The sequence below is a fragment of the Panulirus ornatus genome, chromosome 39 (genome assembly GCF_036320965.1).
Source record: "Panulirus ornatus isolate Po-2019 chromosome 39, ASM3632096v1, whole genome shotgun sequence".
Taxonomy (NCBI): domain Eukaryota; kingdom Metazoa; phylum Arthropoda; class Malacostraca; order Decapoda; family Palinuridae; genus Panulirus; species Panulirus ornatus.
The window spans coordinates 8,274,075-8,300,157 of record NC_092262.1 but is presented as its reverse complement, the minus strand read 5'-3'; the positions used below and the strand labels follow the sequence as shown (position 1 = coordinate 8,300,157).

Genomic DNA, 26,083 nt, shown 5'->3' with positions numbered 1-26,083 from the left:
GTTGAATGTGTCTGATGACAGAGTGGCAGATATAGGGTGTTTTGGTCGAGGTGGTGTGCAAAGTGAGAGGGTTAGGGAAAATGATTTGGTAAACAGAGAAGAGGTAGTAAAAGCTTTGCGGAAGATGAAAGCCGGCAAGGCAGCAGGTTTGGATGGTATTGCAGTGGAATTTATTAAAAAAGGGGGTGACTGTATTGTTGACTGGTTGGTAAGGTTATTTAATGTATGTATGACTCATGGTGAGGTGCCTGAGGATTGGCGGAATGCGTGCATAGTGCCATTGTACAAAGGCAAAGGGGATAAGAGTGAATGCTCAAATTACAGAGGTATAAGTTTGTTGAGTATTCCTGGTAAATTATATGGGAGGGTATTGATTGAGAGGGTGAAGGCATGTACAGAGCATCAGATTGGGGAAGAGCAGTGCGGTTTCAGAAGTGGTAGAGGATGTGTGGATCAGGTGTTTGCTTTGAAGAATGTATGTGAGAAATACTTAGAAAAGCAAATGGATTTGTATGTAGCATTTATGGATCTGGAGAAGGCATATGATAGAGTTGATAGAGATGCTCTGTGGAAGGTATTAAGAATATATGGTGTGGGAGGCAAGTTGTTAGAAGCAGTGAAAAGTTTTTATCGAGGATGTAAGGCATGTGTACGTGTAGGAAGAGAGGAAAGTGATTGGTTCTCAGTGAATGTAGGTTTGCGGCAGGGGTGTGTGATGTCTCCATGGTTGTTTAATTTGTTTATGGAAGGGGTTGTTAGGGAGGTAAATGCAAGAGTCCTGGAAAGAGGGGCAAGTATGAAGTCTGTTGGGGATGAGAGAGCTTGGGAAGTGAGTCAGTTGTTGTTCGCTGATGATACAGCGCTGGTGGCTGATTCATGTGAGAAACTGCAGAAGCTGGTGACTGAGTTTGGTAAAGTGTGTGGAAGAAGAAAGTTAAGAGTAAATGTGAATAAGAGCAAGGTTATTAGGTACAGTAGGGTTGAGGGTCAAGTCAATTGGGAGGTGAGTTTGAATGGAGAAAAACTGGAGGAAGTGAGGTGTTTTAGATATCTGGGAGTGGATCTGTCAGCGGATGGAACCATGGAAGCGGAAGTGGATCATAGGGTGGGGGAGGGGGCGAAAATTTTGGGAGCCTTGAAAAATGTGTGGAAGTCGAGAACAGTATCTCGGAAAGCAAAAATGGGTATGTTTGAAGGAATAGTGGTTCCAACAATGTTGTATGGTTGCGAGGCGTGGGCTATGGATAGAGTTGTGCGCAGGAGGATGGATGTGCTGGAAATGAGATGTTTGAGGACAATGTGTGGTGTGAGGTGGTTTGATCGAGTAAGTAACGTAAGGGTAAGAGAGATGTGTGGAAATAAAAAGAGCGTGGTTGAGAGAGCAGAAGAGGGTGTTTTGAAATGGTTTGGTCACATGGAGAGAATGAGTGAGGAAAGATTGACCAAGAGGATATATGTGTCGGAGGTGGAGGGAACGAGGAGAAGAGGGAGACCAAATTGGAGGTGGAAAGATGGAGTGAAAAAGATTTTGTGTGATCGGGGCCTGAACATGCAGGAGGGTGTAAGGAGGGCAAGGAATAGAGTGAATTGGAGCGATGTGGTATACAGGGGTTGACGTGCTGTCAGTGGAGTGAATCAGGGCATGTGAAGCGTCTGGGGTAAACCATGGAAAGGTGTGTAGGTATGTATATTTGCGTGTGTGGACATGTGTATGTACATGTGTATGGGGGGGGGTTGGGCCATTTCTTTCGTCTGTTTCCTTGCGCTACCTCGCAAACGCGGGAGACAGCGACAAAGTATAAAAAAAAAAAAAAAAAAAAAAAAAAAAATATATATATATATATATATATATTTCCCTGGGGATAGGGGAGAAAGAATACTTCCCACGTATTCCCTGCGTGTCGTAGAAGGCGACTAAAAGGGGAGGGAGCGGGGGGCTGGAAATCCTCCCCTCTCGTTTTTTTTTAATTTTCCAAAAGAAGGAACAGAGAATTGGGCCAGGTGAGGGTATTCCCTCAAAGGCCCAGTCCTCTGTTCTTAACGCTACCTCGCTAATGCGGGAAATGGCGAATAGTTTGAAAGAAAAGAAAAAGAAAAGATATATATATATATATATATATATATATATATATATATACACACACACTATCCCTGGCAATAGGGGAGAAAGAATACTTCCCACGTGTTCTCTGTATGTTGTAGAAGGCGACTAAAAGGGAAGGGAGCGGGGGTCTGGAAATCCTCCCCTCTCGTTTTTAATTTTCCAAAAGAAGGAATAAAGAAGGGGGGGGAGACAAGTGAGGATATTCCCTAAAAGGCTCAGTCCTCTGTTCTTAATGCTACCTCGCTAACGCGGGAAATGGCGAATAGTATGAAAAAAAAATATATATATACACATGTACATATACATACTTGCTGCCTTCATCCATTCACATCGCCACCCCGCCACACATGAAATGGCACCCCCCTTTCCCCGCACGCGCGAGGTAGCGCCAGGAAAAGACAACAAAGGCCACATTCATTTACACTCAGTCTCTAACTGTCATGTGCAATGCACCCTAACCACAGCTCCCTTTCCACATTCAGGCCCCACAAAACTTTCCATGGTTTACCCCAAACGCTTCACATGCCCTGGTTCAATCCATTGACAGCACGTCCACCCTGGTATACCACATCATTCCAATTCACTCTATTTCTTCCACGCCTTTCACCCTCCTGTATGTTCAGGCCCTGATTGCTCAAAATCCTCCTCACTCCATCCTTCCACCTCCAATTTGGTCTCCCACTTCTTGTTTCCCTCCACCTCTGACACATATAACCTCTTTGTCAATCTTTCCTCACTCATTCTCTTCATGTGACCCTCTTCTGCTCTCTCAACCACACTCTTTTTATTAAAACACATCTCTCTTACCCTTTCATTACTTATTCGATCAAACCACCTCACACCACATACTGTCCTTAAACATTTCTTTTCCAACACATCCACCCTCCTCTACACAATCCTATCTATAGCCCATGCTTCGCAACCATATGATATTGCTGGAATCACTATTCCTTCAAACATACCCATTTTTGCTCTACAAGATAATTTTCTCGACTTCCACACATTCTTCAACACTCACAGAACCTTTGCCCCCTCCCCCATCAATTGACTCACTTCTGCTTCCATGGTTCAATCTGCTGCTAAATCCACTCCCACATATCTAAAACACTTCATTTCATCCAGTCTTTCTCCATTCAAACTTACCTCTCAATTTACTTGTCCCACAACCCTACTAAACCTAATAACCTTGCTCTTATTCACATTTACTCTCAGCTTTCTTCTTTTACACACTTTACCAAACTCAGTCACTAACTTCTGCAGTTTCTCAACCGAATCAGCCACCAGCGTTGTATCATCAGCGAACAACAACTGACTCGCTTCCCAAGCCCTCTCATCCACAACACACTGCATACTTGCCCCTCTCTCCAAAACTCTTGCATTCACCTCTCTAAAAACCTCATCCATAAACAAATTAAACAGCCATGGAAGCATCATGCACCCCTGCCGCAAACCAACATCCATTGGGAACCATTCACTTTCCTCTCTTCCTACTTGTACATATGCCTTACATCCTTGATAAAAACTTTTCACTGCTTCTTGCAACTTACCTTTCACAAAGCATCTCTATCAACCCTATCATATGCCTTCTCCAGATCAATAAATGCTACATACAAATCCATCCATTTTTCTAGGTATTTCTCACATACATTCTTCAAAGCAAGCACCTAATCCACACATCCTCTACCTCTTCTGAAACCACGCTGCTCTTCCCCAGTCTGATGCTCTGTACATGCCTTTAACCTCTCAATCAATATCCTCCCACATAATTTCCCAGGAATACTCAACAAACTTATACCTCTGTAATATGAACACTCACCTTTATCCCCTTTGCCTTTGTACAATGGCACTATGCATGCATTCCGCCAATCCTCAGGCACCTCACCATGAGCCATACATACAGTGAAAATCCTCAATAACCAGTCAACAACACAGTCATCCCTTTTTTAATAAATTCCACTGCAACACCATCCAAACCCACTGCCTTGCCGGCATTCATCTTCCGCAAAGCTTTCACTACCTCTTCTCTGTTTACCAAAACATTCTCCCTGACCCTCTCACTTCACACACCACCTCGAACAAAACACCCTATATCTGAAGACTTGTTTTCATAAATATGTACGGTGATAGTACATTACATAAAAATAACTAGTAGAGAAAATATGTCATTATGGAACACACTCAGTAGGAGTCTGTAGGAACATTGTAGGAACCTCTGAAAACACTGCTAGAGTTGTTCCCCACCAAGGGCCTGTTAAAGGTGAAGCAATAAAGGCTAATAAGTGGCACTGGAGTTCACCAGTTATGGAGACTCTTTTGCTGAGACCACCCCCTTGCAGGGTTTCCCAAAGGGAATGGATGTAAGAGACACAGAAAGATACACAGATAGATGGAATGAGATGATGACCACAATCTCACTCTGCTTCCTCTTGACACTCTTTCCCACTGGTCCATGATTCAAATGTTCTCAAAACAGGAATTCCTAACGAGTGGCATCGCATTTCCAAAGAAACTACATGTAGCAGTACTTCCCACTCTCAAAAAGCCCTTTTTTGGGTTTACAAAATGGCCCTATGTGCCATAAATGTTCTGGTGACTTTTGGATCACCGAACACTAATTCATATTACATTTTTGTTATTTCACTTAACTCCAGTTATCGTCCATACCTGTGCTCTCTTTTTTTTCTATTGGGCCAATGAAACTTACAGTTTTGATGTGCATTTTGCATTCATATGTAAGTATTTCTTTTCTTTGTCATACACAGCTTTTGTCCTCTCTTTCCCAGATTTCATGTGATTTCTAAAGAGTTTTAGCAAAAGTCTATGCTTTCCAGTTCATTTGACAAATTTGCTTTTGCTTGCTTACAGCTGTGACTTTTTCAGGTCCACTACTCAACTTTCATTTCCTACAGGAATGTCAACTTATCATCTGGACCTCATGCTTTTTCCACGATATGTGTCTCTTGCATGTACTGAGTGCCTACAGCTGAATATTTCACACACTCCTCTGGGGTTCTGACACATAAGTGTTCCCCACTGTGTCACAGACAGCTCATTATTTACTTCTTCCTACTTTCTCCATTGTGGTAGTACTAATATTGTATTTACTTAATCAACCTCCATGATGGCATGGATTTTCCTGTTTTGGTAAAGCATCCATACCTATCTTTACCATATTAAGCTGAGAACAAAGTGCAGTGACTGAAATGGTGATTTCACAAAGTAGCTCAACATTCTTTGCGAAAAGATTTATAGCATATCTTTTTTTCACTTGGTTCTGATATTTCCCAACAAGGAGAGAACTGATCACACAATCCAAATGGCTGCCTTTCCTGAACGTGTTTACCTAAGCTACTTCATGTGAGATTCTAGGACGCAATATTTTCCAGTTTTCCAATTATGGGGTTGGTTTCAGTCTCCAACAACGACTGGCTTACCAAGGTTAGGGCCTCAGTTGCCCATGCCATCTCAGCTTACAAAAAAATATCTACAGTACTATTCCATTTGAGAAGTTTAGAAGCTCAGATTTTACAATATTCAATGTACCAGTACTGAATGAAACAATCTAAAAAAAAAAAGAAACAAGCTAAATACAAACTAAACAATTTTGAATATCATTATTTTTTCTTATCATTTTACTTTGTCGCTGTCTCCCGCGTTTGCGAGGTAGCGCAAGGGAACAGACGAAAGAAATGGCCCAACCCACCCCCATACACATGTATATACATACACGTCCACACACGCAAATATACACACCCATACATCTCAATGTACACATATATATACACACACAGACATATACATATAAACACATGCACACAATTCACACTGTCTGCCTTTATTCATTCCCATCACCACCTCCCCACACATGGAATAACATCCCCCTCCCCCCTCATGTGTGCGAGGTAGCACTAGGAAAAGACAACAAAGGCCCCATTCGTTCACACTCAGTCTCTAGCTGTCATGCAATAATGCCCGAAACCACAGCTCCCTTTCCACATCCAGGCCCCACACAACTTTCCATGGTTTACCCCAGACGCTTCACATGCCCTTAGTCAATCCATTGACAGCACTTCGACCCCGGTATACCACATCGATCCAATTCACTCTATTCCTTGCCCTCCTTTCACCCTCCTGCATTTTCAGGCCCCGATCACTCAAAATCTTTTTCACTCCATCTTTCCCACTTCTCGTTCCCTCCACCTCCAACACATATATCCTCTTGGTCAATCTTTCCTCACTCATTCTCTCCATGTGCCCAAACCATTTCAAAACACCCTCTTCTGCTCTCTCAACCATGCTCTTCTTATTTCCACACATCTCTCTTACCCTTACATTACTTACTCGATCAAACCACCTCACACCACATATTGTCCTCACACATCTCATTTCCAGCACATCCACCCTCCTGCACACAACTCTATCCATAGGCCATGCCTCACAACCATACAACATTGTTGGAACCACTATTCCTTCAAACATATCCATTTTTGCTTTCCGAGATAATGTTCTCGACTTCCACACGTTCTGCAAGGCTTCCAGGATTTTCGCCCCCTCCCCCACCCTATGATTCACTTCCGCTTCCATGGTTCCATCCGCTGCCAGATCCACTCCCAGATATCTAAAACACTTTACTTCCTCCAGTTTTTCTCCATTCAAACTTATCTCCCAATTGACTTGACCCTCAACCCTACTGTACCTAATAACCTTGCCCTTATTCACATTTGCTTTTAACTTTCTTCTTTCACACACTTTACCAAACTCAGTCACCAGCTTCTGCAGTTTCTCACATGAATCAGCCACCAGCGCTGTATCATCAGCGAACAACAACTGACTCACTTCCCAAGCTCTCTCATCCCCAACAAATTAAACAACCATGGAGACATCACACACCCCTGCCGCAAACCTACATTCACTGAGAACCAATCACTTTCCTCTCTTCCTACACATACACATGCCTTACATCCTCGATAAAAACTTTTCACTACTTCTAACAACTTGCCTCCCACACCATATATTCTTAGTACCTTCCACAAAGCATTTCTATCAACTCTATCATATGCCTTCTCCAGATCCATAAATGCTACATACAAATCCATTTGCTTTTCTAAGTATTTCTCACATACATTCTTCAAAGCAAACACCTGATCCACACATCCTCTACCACTTAATCATATCATGTTTAAATAATAATGTAACCAGTTTAAAACACATCAATCCTATTGTTACTTCCAATAACAGTACGTCTCCTTGCCATAAACTCATTCAGTATGCAATGACTGCTAAGAATTCCAGCATAAAAATACCAAAATTTAATCATTAGCAAACTTATCTGATGAACAAATAACACATCAAAAGAGTACAATATCACAGCATATATCATTCAAAATAGCAAAGAAACCACACACCAAATATAAAAAACATATTTCATATTCATATATCTATTCATCTATCTATCTAGATATTAGAGGGAAAAATAATGTAATATATATTCAATAGTAGTCTACCACTATTTCTCAGGGCGAAAGGAAACTACTAAAATACTAAGTTTAGTACATACCTTTCCAGTCTGCTTTAATCTGTCATCCCATGGAGAGCGCAATAATTTTTCAATTTTTTCTTTAACTCTTGATTCTTTAGGATCACATCTCTGTGGTGAGTGCGGAACCTCTGCCTCAACATCTTCTTGGGGGGTCTCCAAGCGACGCAACAAGCGCTTGGGTGGCCTCCCAACTTGTCCTTTACTGGGACCTGTAATGGACTCAGTATATAAGGAAATAGTTCGACGCATACGGTCACGCCCAACACCTTCTGTTCCAGATAAAGAGTTCTTGCTCTGTGTACGTGAACGAGGTAGTGACAGGAACTGTGTGTGTGAACCACGACCTTTACGAGTCAACTTAACAAGTCTCTTGCTTGAAACACCTAAGCTATCCTCTCCTGCCTCAGTACTCCCCTGAGCCTCAAGTGAACTGCTTGTAGAGCACATTTCTGTAATATCAGCAAATAATCTCTTATTTGGTTTAATAATTCTTGACGATCTCACACTCATAGTAGGTAGAATAAACCGTTTAGGACTTTTTTCTCCAACCACAGGAAGAGATGGTGCTTTCTTTTTTGCCTTTGCTAACAATTTCTTTGCTAAGGCAGTTTTGACAGTTGGTGGTCTACTTAACCTATGATTAGTCTGCTTTCGAGTCACATGGCTTGAGGCTCCAACCACAGATGTCTTTGTTTCATCTAAGCACTTATCACTTCCTACTGTCAAGGATGTCTGCGAAGTTGCAGCTATTGTTCTGCTGTCGCAAACTGATTCCACAGACTCCACTTGTTTACCAGTTCTTTCCTCACATTCTGGTATATCTTTCTTTTTTTCCACATTCTCTCGTAAGTTTTTCACTGCCATTTCCACAACACTCGTTCTCCTCCGAGTCACTAATCCCGAACCCTCCAAGGCTGCACATGTATCCTCCACTTTCTGTGATGACTTCTTCCCTCCCCTCTGCCTTGGCGACTCAAACACTTTCTTTCCTGTATTTCTGACCTCTCTGGGCTCCGGAACAAGAGATGAAAATCCCTCAAAGCCATCTTCATCCTGAAAAGTAAAGAAAATGTATAATTCAAAATATCTTAGTTAATATTCACAGAGTAAAATCATGGGAACTCATGTACATAAATGCTAAGGTGGCTACAATCAATACTCTACAATCCCAAGCAAGTCCTTAAGAGTTAAACAACTATATTCATGCATCTGCCGCTGATAATTTGTAGCCTTTGTGCAGCCACTTTCTACTCTGCCAAAGTTAAGGTGCCTTTTCTCAATGCTAAATGCTACTCCTCCATCAGCATAACTAAATCTGTCTAAGCAACAATTCCATACTTTCAAGGTTAAATTCTGGGTAGAGGCAGTGGGCAGTAATTACAACTTAATAAAATCAAAATAATAATAACTCCATCCACATGTATGGAAAAAAAAATCAAAACACATGTGGAGACATAGACACTCATTTTCATCTTTGACATCAGTGGTGTAGTAGTTTGTGTATGGATCTTACAAGGTCAAATCTACTTTTAAATCACATTATCTCTCATTTTGAGATAAAGACCAGTAATACAAGGCAGACACAGAGGATTAAAAAGATGGGTTCTGAGTTGGCAAGTTTCCAGATGTCTGGTATTTTGCTTTAGAACCAAAAGGTGAAGATATCTAGAAGTGCCTGGATTAGGTACTACAGAGTCTTATATAGAAGGCCAATTAAAGGGGAGTTCTTTCTGGGCATGACAGTTTTGAATTTCAATAGTTGTGATGGGTTGAAAGCAAGTGTTACTTGTTTTCGGGAGGACAGTGTAATTTTTCATGTGTCTCGGGATGTGGCTGATTTGTTGCTAATTTTTGAGTACTGTTTCCTGAGTATCTGTGGTGTTTAGAGATACTAATGCTTCAGGATTGGGAGCTGGAGTAGTACAGGAAGTAAGAATTGTCTTTACTCTTCTCCGAAGTTGGTTGCTGTTGGTTCCGTGGTCCAAAGTGTCATGGAAGGTGTGCCAGTTTGCAGTTTATTTTCTAGTGATTAAGTTTACTGAGTAGCAGTTTCGTATGAATTTACTTCTTGGCCTATGCTGACGGAAAGTGGTTTCATCTGAGCATGTTGCATTGTTTTATGTTGTCTGCAAAATTTTGGAGAAACATTTGGGTTATATTGTTTTCCATGACCTGCACAATGCACTGTTTGCTGGCTCAGTTGGTGGTATTGATAAGTAATAGTGACATGATATGAGGATGGGATACAGTGAAAAATGAGGTCTTGAAGCCCAGATTCTTTGCAATGAGGGAATGCTGACCAAATTGCTACCCTATAATTTGTGTGATTTGTATGTTTTTTAGTGGTGTGTGCTTTAGCTGGTACTATCAGAATAGGTAAGTGGTCAGAGCGGAGTTCAAATGGTATGCTTCGGGTAATCCTTCTGTGCAGTGTTGGGGTGCAAAGAGTAAGGTTGGATGCTGGAGGAGGTGGGTTGCATCTAGTAGGTTGACTGCAAAGTTGAAAATGCTGAAGGATGCACTGATTTCTGAGCAGTTCAGCATTGGGATCCTGGATGTGTGTTGAGCTATGCATGATGGTGGGAAATATGTGTTCAGAGAAGTTTGGGTTGGTTGTTTGTCCTAATCCTGTAGTTGGGGGAGTGTGTGCGGGAGCGGAGGGGGATGTGGTAAGTAGTGAGCATAATTATTTTGCGTTTTTAGCAGTGTCTGTAACGGGAGTCTTGTGGTATATAATTATCATGAGCCCCCTTCCTTGTCTGTCTTATCTTAAAGCTGTGTATTTATCGGAGGGAGGGAGGGCAGATATGGGTATTTGTGTCAGGTTTCCTAGTTAAGGGCTATGTGTATGTTTTGTACTGGAAGTAAGGTGAGTACTTCCATAAGTTTATTTTTGATGCCAGTGGTATCTCACTTTCAATACAAGTTTGCCATTTCTCACACTGCAAGGCAGCACCAAAAACAGGTGAAGAACTGTCTCATGTGCTCACACCCACCAGTGTTAAAGTGTTATGTGTATACACATAGCTTTTTAAAATGGCTTGCCATTTTCGATGTAGCAAGGCAACATCAGGAAAATATGAAGAACTACTTCATTTGCTCACATCAACCCTCCAGATGTCACACATAATGATCTGGAACCAGATCCCTCTGTCCACAGCCAGGCAAAACAGACCTTTTCACTGACCATTTCATATGGCTCAGTTCAACTCATTTATAGTCCAAGTATGGCACATGAATCCAATGCACTCTATCCAGGGAACATTTCTTATCCTCCAGCATGTTCAAGTCCTAATAATTCCTATCCTTCTATCTCCCCGGACTCCCCCTTACTCCTTGGTCCTTCTACTTTTGACATGTATATGCTCTTAATCAGTCTCCTCTCACTCATCCTCACCATATTACCAACCTATTTCAGCACATCCTGTTCAGCTCTCTTCCATTGTATTTGGCTTACTACCACAGCTCTTTCTTACACTATCGTTCAAAAGTTCCATCAAATACCATGTCAACAACTAGGTATCCACTTCCTCCTGGTTCTCTCTAGTGAAACTTAAACCAATGTCTTTCCCCCTACTAATCCTCACAACCTTACTTTTATTCATCTATTATACTTAGTTGCTGTCTCCCGCATTAGCAAGATAGCGCAAGGAAACAGACAAAAAATTGACCCAACCCACCTACATACACATGCATATACATAAACACCCACACATGCATAAATACATACCTATAAATTTCAACGTATACACATATATACATACATTTCAACAGCTAGGTATCCGCTTCCTCCTAATTCTCTCCAGAGAAACAAACCAATCTTGTCTTCCCCTACTAATCCTCACAACCTTACTTTTATCTATGCAAATTCTGAACTTACACCTTTCATATTCTCTCCCAAACCCAGGCACATGCTTCAAGTTTCTCATTCAAGCCCACCAATAGAGCTTTCATCCACAATCAGCAACTGAGTCACGTCACAGGCTTCCCATCATCCCTAACATATCATAAAAGTACCAATCTCTCCAAGACCCTCCCATTTACCTCCCTACCCCATTCGTAAATAAAGAAGCAACAGCGACATCATACATAATCGACAAAGACCCAGCTTCACCTGGAACCACTCACATTCTCTTCCTCATCTCACATTCGATATACTCTCTCAATAACAGCTCACAGCTTAAAAAATAAATGTTTACTATCATATTTCACATCAAAATATATCACCCCATTACCAATTTCTTTGAAAGAAATTCTACAACTTCAAGGCTGCACTACTTCCAGCTGCAAGAAAATGATGAATGCACTCCTTTGAAGAGCAAAATTGCTCAATATGACTGAACTCACATTAAAAGACAATGATATTGCCTCAGTGAAGGTGACTCTTCACTCATGGCATAAACACAAGCAGGGAGACAATGTTAACGATCAGTCATCTGTTCCTGAACGCTACCTCACTAACATGGGAGACAGCGACCAAGTATAATAAAAAAATATAAAAGTAAGGTTGTGAGGATTAGTAAGGGGGAAAGAAAGCTTGGTTTAAGTTTCTCTGGAGAGAACCAGGAGGAAGTGGATACCTAATTGCTGACATGGCATTTGATGGATGTCCCTTTCCACATCCACGCCCCACAAAACTTTCCATGGTTTACCTCAGACGCTTCACATGCCCTGGTTCAATCCACTGACAGCACGTCCACTACAGTATACCATATAGCTCCAATTCACTCTATTCCTTGCACACCTTTCACCCTCCTCTATGTTCAAGCTCTGATTGCTCAAAATCTTTTTCACTTCATCCTTCCACCTCCAGTTTGGTCTCCCACTTCTCATTCCCTCCACCTCTGACACTATGATATATCCTCTTGGTCAATCTTTCCTCACTCATTCTCTCAAAGTGACCAAACCGTTTCAATACACCCTCTTCTGCTCTCTCAACCACACACTTTTTATTACCACCCATCTCTCTTACCCTTTCATTACTTACTCGATCAAACCACCTCACACCAAATATTGTCCTCAAACATTTAATTTCCAACACATCCACCCTCCTCCGCACAACTCTATCTATAGCCCATTGTTGGAACCACTATTCCTTCAAACATCCCCATTTTTGCTCTTCGCAATAAAATTCTCGCCTTCCACACATTCTTCAACGCTCCAAAAATCTTCACCCCCTCCCCCACCTTGTGACTCACTTTCGCTTCCATGGTTCCATCCGCTGCTAAATCCACTCCCAAATATCTAAAACACAACTACCTCCAGTTTTTCTCCATTCAAACATACCTCCCAATTTACTTGCCCCTCAACCCTACTGAGCCTAATAACCTTGCTCTTATTCACATTTACTCTCAGCTTTCTTCTTTCACACACTTGACCAAACTCAGTCATCAACTTCTGCAGTTTCTCACCCGAATCAGCCACCAGCGCTATATCATCAGCGAACAACTGACTTCCCAAGCCATCTCATCCACAACAGATTGCATACTTGCCCCTTTCTCCAAAACTTTTGCATTCACCTCCCTAAGAAGCCCATACATAAACAAATCAAACAACCACTGAGACATCACACACCCCTGCCACAAACAGACATTCACTGGGAACCAATCACTTTCCTCTCTTCCTACTCGTACACAAGCATTACATCCTTGATGAAAACATTTCATTGCTTCTAGCAACTTACAACCCACACCATATACTCTTAATACCTTTCACAGAGCATCTCTATCAACTCTCACATGCCTTCTCCAGATCCATAAATGCTACATACAAATCCACCTGTTTTTCTAAAAATTCCTCACATACATTCTTCAAAGCAAACACCTGACCCACACATCCTCTACCACTTTGGGAGCAGCTGAGTGACTATGTTAGCAGGTTTGATGCACAAGACTGGGTTATAGTGATGGGTGATTTAAATGCAAAGGTGAGTAATGTGGCAGTTGAGGGTATAATTGGTGTACATGGGGTGTTCAGTGTTGTAAATGGAAATGGTGAAGAGCTTGTAGATTTGTGGGCTGAAAAAGGACTGGTGATTGCAAATACCTGGTTTAAAAAGAGAGATATACATAAGTATACCTATGTAAGTAGGAGATATGGCCAGAGAGCATTATTGGATTACATGTTAATTGATAGGTGTGTGAAAGAGAGACTTTTGGATGTTAATGCACTGAGAGGGGCAACAGGAGGGATGTATAATCTCTATCTTGTGGAGGTGAAGGTGAAAATTTGTAGAGGTTTTCAGAATAGAAGAGAGAATGTTGGGGTGAAGAGAGTGGAGATTAAGTGAGCTTGGAAAGGAGACTTGTGTAAGGAAGTACCAGGAGAGATTGAGAGCAGAATAGAAAAAGGTAAGAGCAAAGGATGTAAGGGGAGTGGGGGAGGAATGGGATGTATTTAGGGATGCAGTGAAGGCTTGTGCAAAAGATGCTTGTGGCATGAGAAAGGCGGGAGGTGGGCAGATTAGAAAGGGTAGAGAGTAATGGGATGAAGAAGTAAGATTGTTAACGAAAGAGAAGCAAAAGGTGTTTGGACACTTTTTGCAGGGAAATAGTGCGAATGACTAGGAGATGTATAAAAGAAAGAGGCAGGAGGTCAAGAGAAAGGTGCAAGAGGTGAAAAAAAAGGGCAAATGAGAGTTGGGGTGGGACACTATCTTTAAATTTTAGGAAGAACAAAAAGATGTTTTGGAAGTAGGTAAATAACGTGCATAAGACAAGGGAACAAATGGGAACATCAGTGAAGGGGGATAATGGGGAGGTAATAACAAGTAGTGGTGAAGTGAGATGGAGTGAGTATTTTGAAGGTTTGTAAAATGTGTGATGACAGAGTGGCAGATATAGGGTGTTTTGGTCGAGGTGGTGTGCAAAGTGAGAGGGTCAGGGAGAATGGTTTGGTAAACAAAGAAGAGGTAGTGAAAGCTGTGCAGAAGATGAAAGCCGGCAATGCGGGTTTGGATGGTAAAATATATATGGATGTGCTGGAAATAGATGTTTGAGGACAATGTGTGGTGTGAGGTGGTTTGATCGAGTGAGTAACGTAAGGGTAAGAGAGATGTGTGGAAATAAAAAGAGCGTGGTTGAGAGAGCAGAAGAGGGTGTTTTGAAGTGGTTTGGGCACATGGAGAGAATGAGTGAGGAAAGATTGATCAAGAGGATATATGTGTCGGAGGTGGAGGGAACGAGAAGAAGAGGGAGACCAAATTGGAGGCGGAAAGATGGAGTGAAAAAGATTTTGTGTGATCGGGGCCTGAACATGCAGGAAGGTGAAAGGAGGGCAAGGAATAGAGTGAATTGGAGCGATGTGGTATACCGGGGTTGACGTGCTGTCAGTGGATTGAATCAAGGCATGTGAAGCGTCTGGGGTAAACCATGGAAAGTTGTGTAGGTATGTATATTTGCGTGTGTGGACATATGTATATACATGTGTATGGGGGGGGGTTGGGCCATTTCTTTCGTCTGTTTCCTTGCGCTACCTCGCAAACGCGGGAGACAGCGACAAAGTATAATAAATAAATATATAAATAAAATATATATATTACACATGACAGCAAGAGACTGAGTGTGAACAAATGTGGCCTTTGCTGTCTTTTCCTAGCGCTACCTTGTGTGCGTGCGGGGGATGGGGGTGCCATTTCATGTGTGGCAGGGTGGCGACAGGAATGGAGGAGGGCAGCAAGTATGAATATGTACATGTGTATATAAGTATATGTCTGTGTATGTATATGTATGTATACATTGAAATGTATAGGTATGTATATGTGCATATGTAGATGTGTATGTATATACATGTGTGTTTGTTGCTTGGGCCATTCTTTCATCCATTTCCTTGCACTACCTCACTAATGCGGGAGAAAGCGACAAAGTATAATAAAAAATTTCATATATATATATATATATATATATATATATGAAAGAGGGTGTTTTGAAATGGTTTGGGCACATGGAGAGAATGAGTGAGGAAAGATTGACCAAGAGGATATATGTGTCGGAGGTGGAGGGAACGAGGAGAAGTGGGAGACCAAATTGGAGGTGGAAAGATGGAGTGAAAAAGATTTTGTGTGATTAGGGCCTGAACATGCAGGAGGGTGAAAGGAGGGCAAGGAATAGAGTGAATTGGATCGATGTGGTATACCGGGGTTGACGTGCTGTCAGTGGATTGAATCAGGGCATGTGAAGCGTCTGGGGTAAACCATGGAAAGCTGTGTAGGTATGTATATTTGCGTATGTGGACGTATGTATATACATGTGTGTATGTATATACATGTGTATGGGGGTGGGTTGGGCCATTTCTTTCGTCTGTTTCCTTGCGCTACCTCGCAAACGCGGGAGACAGCAGGAAAAAAAGCAAAATATATATATATATATATATCTTCTTTCTTTTAAACTATTCGCCATTTCCCGTGTTAGCGAGGTAGCGTTAAGAACAGAGGACTGGGCCTTTTTTGGAATATCCTCACCTGGCCCCCTCTGTTCCTTCTTTTGGAAAAATAAAAAAAAAAAAAAAAAAAAAACGAGAGGGGAGGATTTCCAGCCCCCCACTCCCTCCCCTTTTAGTTGCCTTCTACGACACGCAGGGAATACGTGGGAAGTTTTCTTAATCCTATCCCCAGGTGAGGATATTCCCTCAAAGGCCCAGTCCTCTGTTCTCAACGCTACCTCGCTAATGCGGGAAATGGCGAATAGTATGAAAAGAAAAAAAAAAAATATATATATATATATATATATATATATATATATATATATATATATATATATATATATATATATATATATATGCATGCATGACCCAATTCAAGTAAAAAAAGTAAATAACTGTGATTAACGTATTCCTAGAACAGAAACATATAAAGCTACCGTCCTTACTTTAAAAACATTAAAGCATTTTCAAAAGATATCTATAAAAAACTAGCTCTTTCATAAAGTTCATATTTGTCCATTCTTGCCAGAGGATAAAAATGTATTCAACAAGTCCCTTTATACATTAACATAATGCCACATATCATACTGTTTTCCTTAGAAGATTAGATTCTGAATGGACCATTTAAATATGGAACCCCTCACTTTTTACATACTCTAAGTTAGCATAGGTTAGATTAAACTTTTTGGTGCATAGTTCTTAACTGAGAAGAGTGTAGTGTGATATTGCTCTGTCTAACTACTTATCAACCTCTGTGCACTATAAAACCTGTTGGCTGGCCTGAGATGGCAATCTAAACATAAGGCAAGTCATTGGAACATCTTAGAGGTCGAAGAAACCCCCTACTACACAAGGGGGACAGTCAAGCAACTCTTGCCAGGACTGACTCCTCCTGCCGGCCCTGCCCACTCACCCAACTGACACGCTTAAGAATAGAGTGCCTGATGAGCTTGTCAGATGACAAGAAGCTTGTCAGACTACGAGAATATCTCATTCTGATTTGTCTGAAGAGAAGAGTGAAGCAGAAATGTACTACAGGGGTGACAGAGAATTGACATCTTAGTAAGAACAAGAGGCAGGCTTCGATGAGGCGAATTTGAGTGACTAGGGGCAAATGACTACAGAACCAGTATGTAACACTTCTCTATAACATTTTGCAGGATGTACTTTAACAGGAATAAATAACGGCTTTCAAGTATTTCACGCATCTTATTGAATCAGAAAATAAGGAGTAATCTGCTTTATTTATTCACTGGAAGTGGGCAAAAAAGAAAATTGCACCAAAAGAGTAAAAGTAACAATAGTATGAAGTGATACAAATGACATGATCCTATTTAATAAATACAATCCCCCTAAAGAACATTCATTAGGTGAAGTGGTCACACATTCCAAAACAAAATCATTAACCGAAAGGTCAAAATTACAAACTGAAATAATAATCATATGATAAAAAGCTGTGTGAAGACGTGAAGCAATTTGCTGCCGTGGTTTACCCTGGGAGAAAAAAAAAACTTAAAATGGGAAAAAAAAATGGGAATTTTAACATCTCCAACTAGGAAGATTCTAACAAAAACAATAAGCCTTGTATATCATATATTTCATTCTTATATCATAGCAACACTGGCCTGAAATATTTTCCATGCACTATTGAACAGCAACTGTGTGACATGACATCTCATCATGTCACAAACATAATCAATATAAAAAGCAACCCAGACACCAACTGAAGATTTCTAAATTGTGTGGGGCCTGGATGTGGAAAGGGAGCTGTGGTTTCGGGCATTATTGCATGACAGCTAGAGACTGAGTGTGAACGAATGGGGCCTTTGTTGTCTTTTCCTAGCGCTACCTCGCACACATGAGGGGGGAGGGGGATGGTATTCCATGTGTGGCGAGGTGGCGATGGGAATGAATAAAGGCAGACAGTGTGAATTGTGTGCATGGGTATATATGTATGTGTCTGTGTGTGTATATATATGTGTACATTGAGATGTATAGGTATGTATATTTGCGTGTGTGGACGTATATGTATATACATGTGTATGGGGGTGGGTTGGGCCATTTCTTTCGTCTGTTTCCTTGCGCTACCTCTCAAACACGGGAGACGGCGACAAAGCAAAATAAAAATAAAAATACTATATATAAATCTATATAAATATGTCACCACATCAAGAAGCGAAGACCCTCGACACTGCTCTATAAACTTTTCCAGAAAACTGACTTTATCTTCCTAATTCTCATATCAATTCTCCTCGGTCAACTATTTAAAAAGAAATATTAGACAAAAAAATGAAGGGATATGTCACGTTCTAACTGGGCTTACACTTCCATATTCCTATTTATCTGGGGGATTCTAACCATCTCACATTATTATATCATAATAAAAACTGTTGATAATTACTTTTGATTGATATCAATTACTTTTGATTATAATTCCCAGCTGAACTTTGAACACTGACAGGTGCAATTGATCCCCTTAACTGGGGGATTCTGACCATCTTACATTACTATATCATAATAATGTTGTTAATTACTTTTGAATGATAACAATTACATTTGATTATAATTTCCCAGATGAACTTTGAACATTGACAGGTGTAACTGACCCCCCATTCTAACCATCTCACATTACTATATCAAAATAATGTTGATAATGACTTATGATTGATGACAATTACATTTGATTATAATTTCCCAGCTGAACTTTGAACATTGACAGGTGTAATTGACCCCCCATTCTGACCATCTCACATTACTATACCATAATAATGTTGACAATTACTTTTGATTAATAACAATTACTTTATGATTATAATTTCCCAGCTGAACTTTGAACATTGACAGGTGCACTGGATCCCCCCTTAACTGGGGATTCTGACCATCTCACATTACTATATCATAATAATGTTGTTAATTACTTTTGAATGATAACAATTACTTTATGATTATAATTTCCCAGCTGAACTTTGAACATTGACAGATGCACTGGATCCCCCTAAACTGGGGATGCTGACCATCTCACATTACTATACCATAATAATGTTGACAATTAATTAATAACAATTACATTTGATTCTAATTTCCCAGATGAACATTGACAGGTGCAATGGATTCCCCTTAACTGGGGGGAATCTGACCATCTCACATTACTATATGTTGATAATTACTTTTGACTGATAACAATTACTTTATGATTATAATTCCCAGCTGAACATGCAACATTGACAGGTGCCATGGATTCTCCCCCTTTTTAAAACTCGGGTGACAGACGAAATTCCACCTGCCTTTCCCGTCACACAGACACCTCCATCACCACCCTGTCCCGTTCTGTGGGACAGACCCGACGTGAAAGTGAAGATAAGAAAGGGAATTAAAAAAAAAAATAATTACATTTATCTCCCCCCTTTCTCCCGTTGGCTATAGTGTTGCGTCTACCGGGCTTGAAAATGGCTTCCCCCCCTAAAAGCCTACGCGTCACACTCCTCCCAGCTCCATGCCCTAGCTCTACGGACTCTCCATTCCCTCTAAAGACCTGGAGATTAGAGAGAGAAGGATAGAGAGGTGTGTCCTGAAGAGCATGCTATTGATTGGCAAGGTGTAAGAGGCGAGTTGGTTGGCGCCATGTTGAGTTTTAAGGTTGGCCTACTTCGTCACCCTCACCTCGTCCGAGTCGCCGAATATCTGCGTGAACAGGTCGAGTCCCCGGCGTATCCTGCTCGTGTACGCCTCCTCCGGCGTCCTACCGCCGTGCCCTCCTCGGTACCTCACCCTCTTGCGCGTATTTAACTTAAGCGCCTTGCCTGGGAACCTGAATTTCGCCATCGTGTGTGTGTGTGTGTCCCGACCTAAACTTAAATGCAACGGAAACTGAGGTGCTCGTTCCCGCGTGATAAAAACTGGCGAAAGTTCCAACATTCTATTGAACCTTAGGATTCCTGGCCTTAAGGCTCATAACCCACACTAAAATAACGGGAATAATGACCTAAATTAACTATGGATTAATCGAATGTATTGATGTCGTTTGGAAGGGTCACCGTACACGGATAGAAGGGGAGGAATGAATTTTTTAGAGGAGTTTGGATGCGAGGCGGTGAATGGGAGAGGCGCACAAGGCCGTTGCGCGCCAACCTGCCGCGGGTGAGGGGCGCGGGGGGATGGACTAGGGGCCTCTCGAGGGGCGCCAACATTATCCTCCCCCCCGTCTCCTCCTCCCCCTCCCAACCACACACCTTCCTTACACGCCTTTCCCAATGTATATAACTCACGACATGGGATGGAAATGTATATACCTAAACGAATGACGTCATCTCCCACCTGGGAGGCGGCCTTGACCCACGAGCACGTGCACTTGTTTGTAAACAATCGCCGTTTCAGAAAACGTTTCCAAAGGGATTTTTTTTTCCCCTCCGGAAAAGAAAAACAAATTCCATTTCACATCAGCTGATGTCACCTTCCCCAAGGGCAAGGGGGGGTCAAAACCACATCAGATCCCCTCCAGAACTAGACATGGCCAGAGACGAAGTCTCAAAATATTTTGATTGGCCATTTCTAAGGCAACAATTACCCCATTCGTGCCAGACATCCTAAATAGAGACGGCTCTAAATAACAAACGTTTCCATGTCGAAATGTAAACACATGGGGGCTTAGGATCGTATGGACTAACAATCCAATACTGTTCTATATAAATGTTCACTTTACATGTGAATAAACTCGACCATCTCAACCTACAACATTCATCAGCCATTATTTTCATATTAATTTGCATCTTGAGGTAAATGAAGTGATGGTGGACGAGACGTTGAAGAGGGTTTCCAAACGTTTACATTCGCACCATAAAAAAAAACACTTTCTCAAACGTTAATGAAGACTTCAAAAGCCTTCTTTTAGCTCTTCACTTCTTTTACTCGTATTTGCCATAATTTCGTCCATTTTTCTTCCCTGGAAGAGAATATATGTTGCTGGGAAAGTTCACTTCAACGGTGACATGTTCATCTTTCACCTGAGATTTAGCTGTATGGCTAATGTACCACAATCTATGAATCCTTTCTCGAAATATGTACATCAGAATGTTAATGGCGTACCATGTGAAATCCCTAGATTGAAAATGGACGTAAAAAAAGGTATTACAATTGCACATTACAAATTTCATAAGATCAGGGATTATTATGTGACTGTTGGTGTGTCTAAGGTTGGTTTATGTTGCTAGATATCCCTTAATGGTGTGTGTACTTGGGGAAGCAGACCCAGTTTTTGGACTGGTGTGGCCGTAAGACCTACCCACAATTACCATCTCAAAACACATTTTACATCATACACTCATCCTTCCTCATCAATGAGATAAAAAAAAAAACCTGCTATATTTTTTTTTTTTCGTATTCATTAAACGTTTATCTGGCTAGATGAACCCTAGCATGATAATATAAAGACCTCATATCATCATTATAGAAGCAGTGTTTTAAACCTTAGGGTTTCTTCACCACTGGTTTGTGATGGTCTCCAATGTGAAGATGCTCCCCAGGGATTGTGGGACCTTTGCTCTTACTCCAATAGAATGACGCAATCAACTTTCAACCGCCATACTCACACCATTGACTGCTGTTATGTATATATATATATATATATATATATATATATATATATATATATATATATATATATATATATATATATAATTGGTGTACATGGGGTGTTCAGTGTTGTAAATGGAAATGGTGAAGAGGTTGTAGATATTCTTTCTTTTCTTTCATACTATTCGCCATTCCCCACGTTAGCGAGGTAGCGCCAAGAACAGAGGACTGGGCCTTTGAGGGAATATCCTCACCTAGCCCCCTTCTCTGTTCCTTCCTTTGGAAAAATAAAATAAAAAAAAAAAACGAGAGGGGAGGATTTCCAGCTCCCCCGCTCCCTCCCCTTTTAGTCGCCTTCTACGACACGCAGAGAATACGTGGGAAGCTTGTGTGTATATATATATATATATATATATATATATATATATATATATATATATATATATATATATTTGAGGTGATATTAGGACAAAGTCGTTCCTGCAGAAAAATACGAGCACAAAAGCGGTCGAAATTGTGTGTTCAGTTTCCATGTACTTTGGACTTCACGAGAGAGACGGGAACACAACATTATTAACAAGCATACAAACTCTAGGGTTCTTGTATAAAGTATAATAAATCTAATTCATCATTCAAACCCATGGGATTCTGTAGTCTTACATGAATAAGTATTCAAAGTCAATACAATTCCGAAAAGGTCATAAATGCGCTACAATATAGACCACCCCCCCCCCCGTTGGCCCGTGTCTTCCCCAGCAGGAGGAGGGCGCTAAGAAATTGGAATGAAGATGACTTTCTCCAGAAAATGGGCGACTCTGTCATTAATTGGTTAGTTAGGATTCGCAATATACGTATGACGTGCCTAATGACTGCAGGACAATCTGTAATGAGCCGTTGTTCAATGCAAAGGGTGATAAAAGTGAACTATGAAATGGTCAAAGCATTTCTACATTTCTTTTTTTTTTGGGGGGGGGAGTAGGTTTAATCTGTGGGGGTAGTATGAAACGTTTCGTTGATTTCTATTGCCACTAATACTGTGCGGGAAGGGGGTTGTGCCACTAATACTGTGCGGGAAGGGGGTTGTGCCACTAATACTGTGCGGGAAGGGGGTTGTGCCACTAATACTGTGCGGGAAGGGGGTTGTGCCACTAATACTGTGCGGGAAGGGGGTTGTGCCACTAATACTGTGCGGGAAGGGGGTTGTGCCACTAATACTGTGCGGGAAGGGGGTTGTGCCACTAATACTGTGCGGGAAGGGGGTTGTGCCACTAATACTGTGCGGGAAGGGGGTTGTGCCACTAATACTGTGCGGGAAGGGGGTTGTGCCACTAATACTGTGCGGGAAGGGGGTTGTGCCACTAATACTGTGCGGGAAGGGGGTTGTGCCACTAATACTGTGCGGGAAGGGGGTTGTGCCACTAATACTGTGCGGGAAGGGGGTTGTGCCACTAATACTGTGCGGGAAGGGGGTTGTGCCACTAATACTGTGCGGGAAGGGGGTTGTGCCACTAATACTGTGCGGGAAGGGGGTTGTGCCACTAATACTGTGCGGGAAGGGGGTTGTGCCACTAATACTGTGCGGGAAGGGGGTTGTGCCACTAATACTGTGCGGGAAGGGGGTTGTGCCACTAATACTGTGCGGGAAGGGGGTTGTGCCACTAATACTGTGCGGGAAGGGGGTTGTGCCACTAATACTGTGCGGGAAGGGGGTTGTGCCACTAATACTGTGCGGGAAGGGGGTTGTGCCACTAATACTGTGCGGGAAGGGGGTTGTGCCACTAATACTGTGCGGGAAGGGGGTTGTGCCACTAATACTGTGCGGGAAGGGGGTTGTGCCACTAATACTGTGCGGGAAGGGGGTTGTGCCACTAATACTGTGCGGGAAGGGGGTTGTGCCACTAATACTGTGCGGGAAGGGGGTTGTGCCACTAATACTGTGCGGGAAGGGGGTTGTGCCACTAATACTGTGCGGGAAGGGGGTTGTGCCACTAATACTGTGCGGGAAGGGGGTTGTGCCACTAATACTGTGCGGGAAGGGGGTTGTGCCACTAATACTGTGCGGGAAGGGGGTTGGAAAAGGTCGAAACTATTATGAATGTATTTCATCGGGTATTTACGCAGGGAATGGTAATAAAATGAGTTTAGGACTGTTCTGGTAAGGGGGCTATGGTCAATTGGTGGCTGGTTTTTGAGTATTGCTTTTGGAAAACACTTGGGTATTCTGTGGAAGGCAACCTAATGTTTGGTTAGGTTAGGTTTGGTTAAGTTAGCAGTGCTTCATGGTGGAGAAGGGAGGTTTGGGGGGGCGGTTGTGAAAAAGGCTTGAATTTCCAATTGCCTGCAAGACATAAGAGCTATATTGGTCTTGTAGGTCAGTGGGTAGAGCACCAATTTGCTCTGTGCTCTTTCAATTATTACCTTGGTAATGGCGCTATATAGAGTGTGGACTTCATCTCTGTGTTCTGAGGAGATGGCGAATGAATTGGTTTAAACTGATTTATTCATTTAGCGGTCTGGGAGTTATGGAGAAATGCCTAAGATGAAATCAAAGTTTGATATATCTATTTTCTCCTTGTGCTGGCTTGTTTAATGACTGTTAAAGTGATAGATGATATGATCTAAGAATAGATCGCTATATGGGGAGAAGTCTTAGTACTTTTGTGGTGTAGAAGTACCACCCAACTAATCTATCTATCTATCTATCTATCTATCTATCTATTTCATGGAAAGTTTGTATCTATTTCATGGTTGTATGAGGAGATGGGACAGGTGGCGACAGGTGGCTCCTGTATGCAGTGTTCAAAGGTCTTACTGACATGTTCCTTAAATATGAAAACTGTGAAGAACAAAGCTATTTTTTAACATCTTTTTTTTTTTATTTCTATTTCATCAAACCACGAGACGTGGTTGGCATGTATAATGCTTCAACAATAGGTGTTAATATTTTTCAGACTCCTGAAAAGAGGTGAGGTTAAATAAGTGGTTATTAAGGTGAGGTGGGTGACTTTGAGTTAGCTAACGAGTAGAGAGGTTAAATAACCGCTGGACTATTTTGCCGACCATCGGTCCCGCAGTGTTAAATAATAATTTCTCTTATTTTCTGTAATTTATTTGCACTTCGCCACCTTTGAGCACTAGGAGGCAAAGCCTTCCCCCCCCCCACTTCCTTGGCCATTAATACCGTCAAGGTTTAATGGGTCTGAGTGTTTCAACCCAACATTTTCCCTAGACTTCAAGATGGCTTGGGGTATGACCATTCCAGCGACACCAGCTGGATTTATTAAAGACAAAATTGCTCTTTCCATTAAACAGATATGATTTTCTCTCTTTTATTTTCTGTGGATCTTGATATGTGCAAAAATGTCTTTCATGGTTTACATTAAAATAGTAATATAAATGAAGGACTCAGCGGTGGCGAGTAGTCGGCAAAATAACCACAGCTTCTAATACTAAAAGAAATAATAATAATAATAATAATAATAATAATAATAATAATAATAATAATAATAATGATAATAATAATAATCAAAATTAGGCCACTTCCTTTCACATCAACACCTTAATCCTATGATCTTAATGGGGGAAAAAAATTGGTGGATAATATACAATGGGGGGAAAAAATTGGTGGATAATATACAATGGGGGGAAAAAATTGGTGGATAATATACAATGGGGGGGAAAAAATTGGTGGATAATATACAAGAATATTTAAAGTGCAATGGTGTAATACTAAACCTATTATACGTATTGGATTGTGATCAATTCATTTCCCAAATGAGAAAGCGAGGCTTCGTCATTTCAATTTCTATTTTCTCAAAACACCTTATCTCCTGACATTAATTACCCGTGTTCTAATTAAGTGCATTAATTACCCTTGTTCTAATTAAGTACGTTAATTACCCCTAAGCAGTCATGACTTATTATGGTATGGTGAAGTAATGACATAAATTACAGGCACAAAAATTTTAATCATCTTCTCAGCCTTACTCATACAGATCCACTGACCTACACTGCAATCTTTATATATATATATATATATATATATATATATATATATATATATATATATATATATATATATATATATATATTCGCCATTTCCCGCATTAGCGAGGTAGCGTGCAGAACAGGGGACTGAGCCTTTGAGGGAATATCCTCACGTAGCCCCCTTCTCTGTTCCTTCTTTTGGAAAATTAAAAACGGGAGGGGAGGATTTCCAAACTCCCCCCAGCTCCCTCCCCTTTTAGTCGCCTTTAAGTATTCTTTTACCCCTATCCCCGATATATATATATATATATATATATATATATATATATATATATATATATATATATATATATATATATATATATATATATATATTCCTATGAATCCACGGGGAAAATGAAACACGAAAAGTTCCCAAGTGCACTTTCGTGTAATAATCACATTATCAGGGGAAACACAAGAGAGAA

At 41.2% G+C, this 26,083-nt stretch overlaps 1 protein-coding gene across 1 annotated transcript in view; it reads right to left on the bottom strand.

The window, feature by feature from the left end:
- trx (histone lysine N-methyltransferase trithorax) overlaps positions 1-19,953 on the bottom strand; it is a 111,844-nt gene extending 91,891 nt beyond the window's left edge. Inside the window, exons 1-2 of the mRNA XM_071684987.1 lie at positions 19,722-19,953; positions 7,662-8,696 (exon numbers count right to left, since the gene is read on the bottom strand). Of these exons, the coding sequence (XP_071541088.1) occupies positions 7,662-8,696; positions 19,722-19,883 (1,197 nt within the window). The 5' untranslated portion in view covers positions 19,884-19,953. The remainder of the gene's footprint in view (positions 1-7,661; positions 8,697-19,721) is intronic.
- Positions 19,954-26,083: the final 6,130 nt, after the last annotated feature.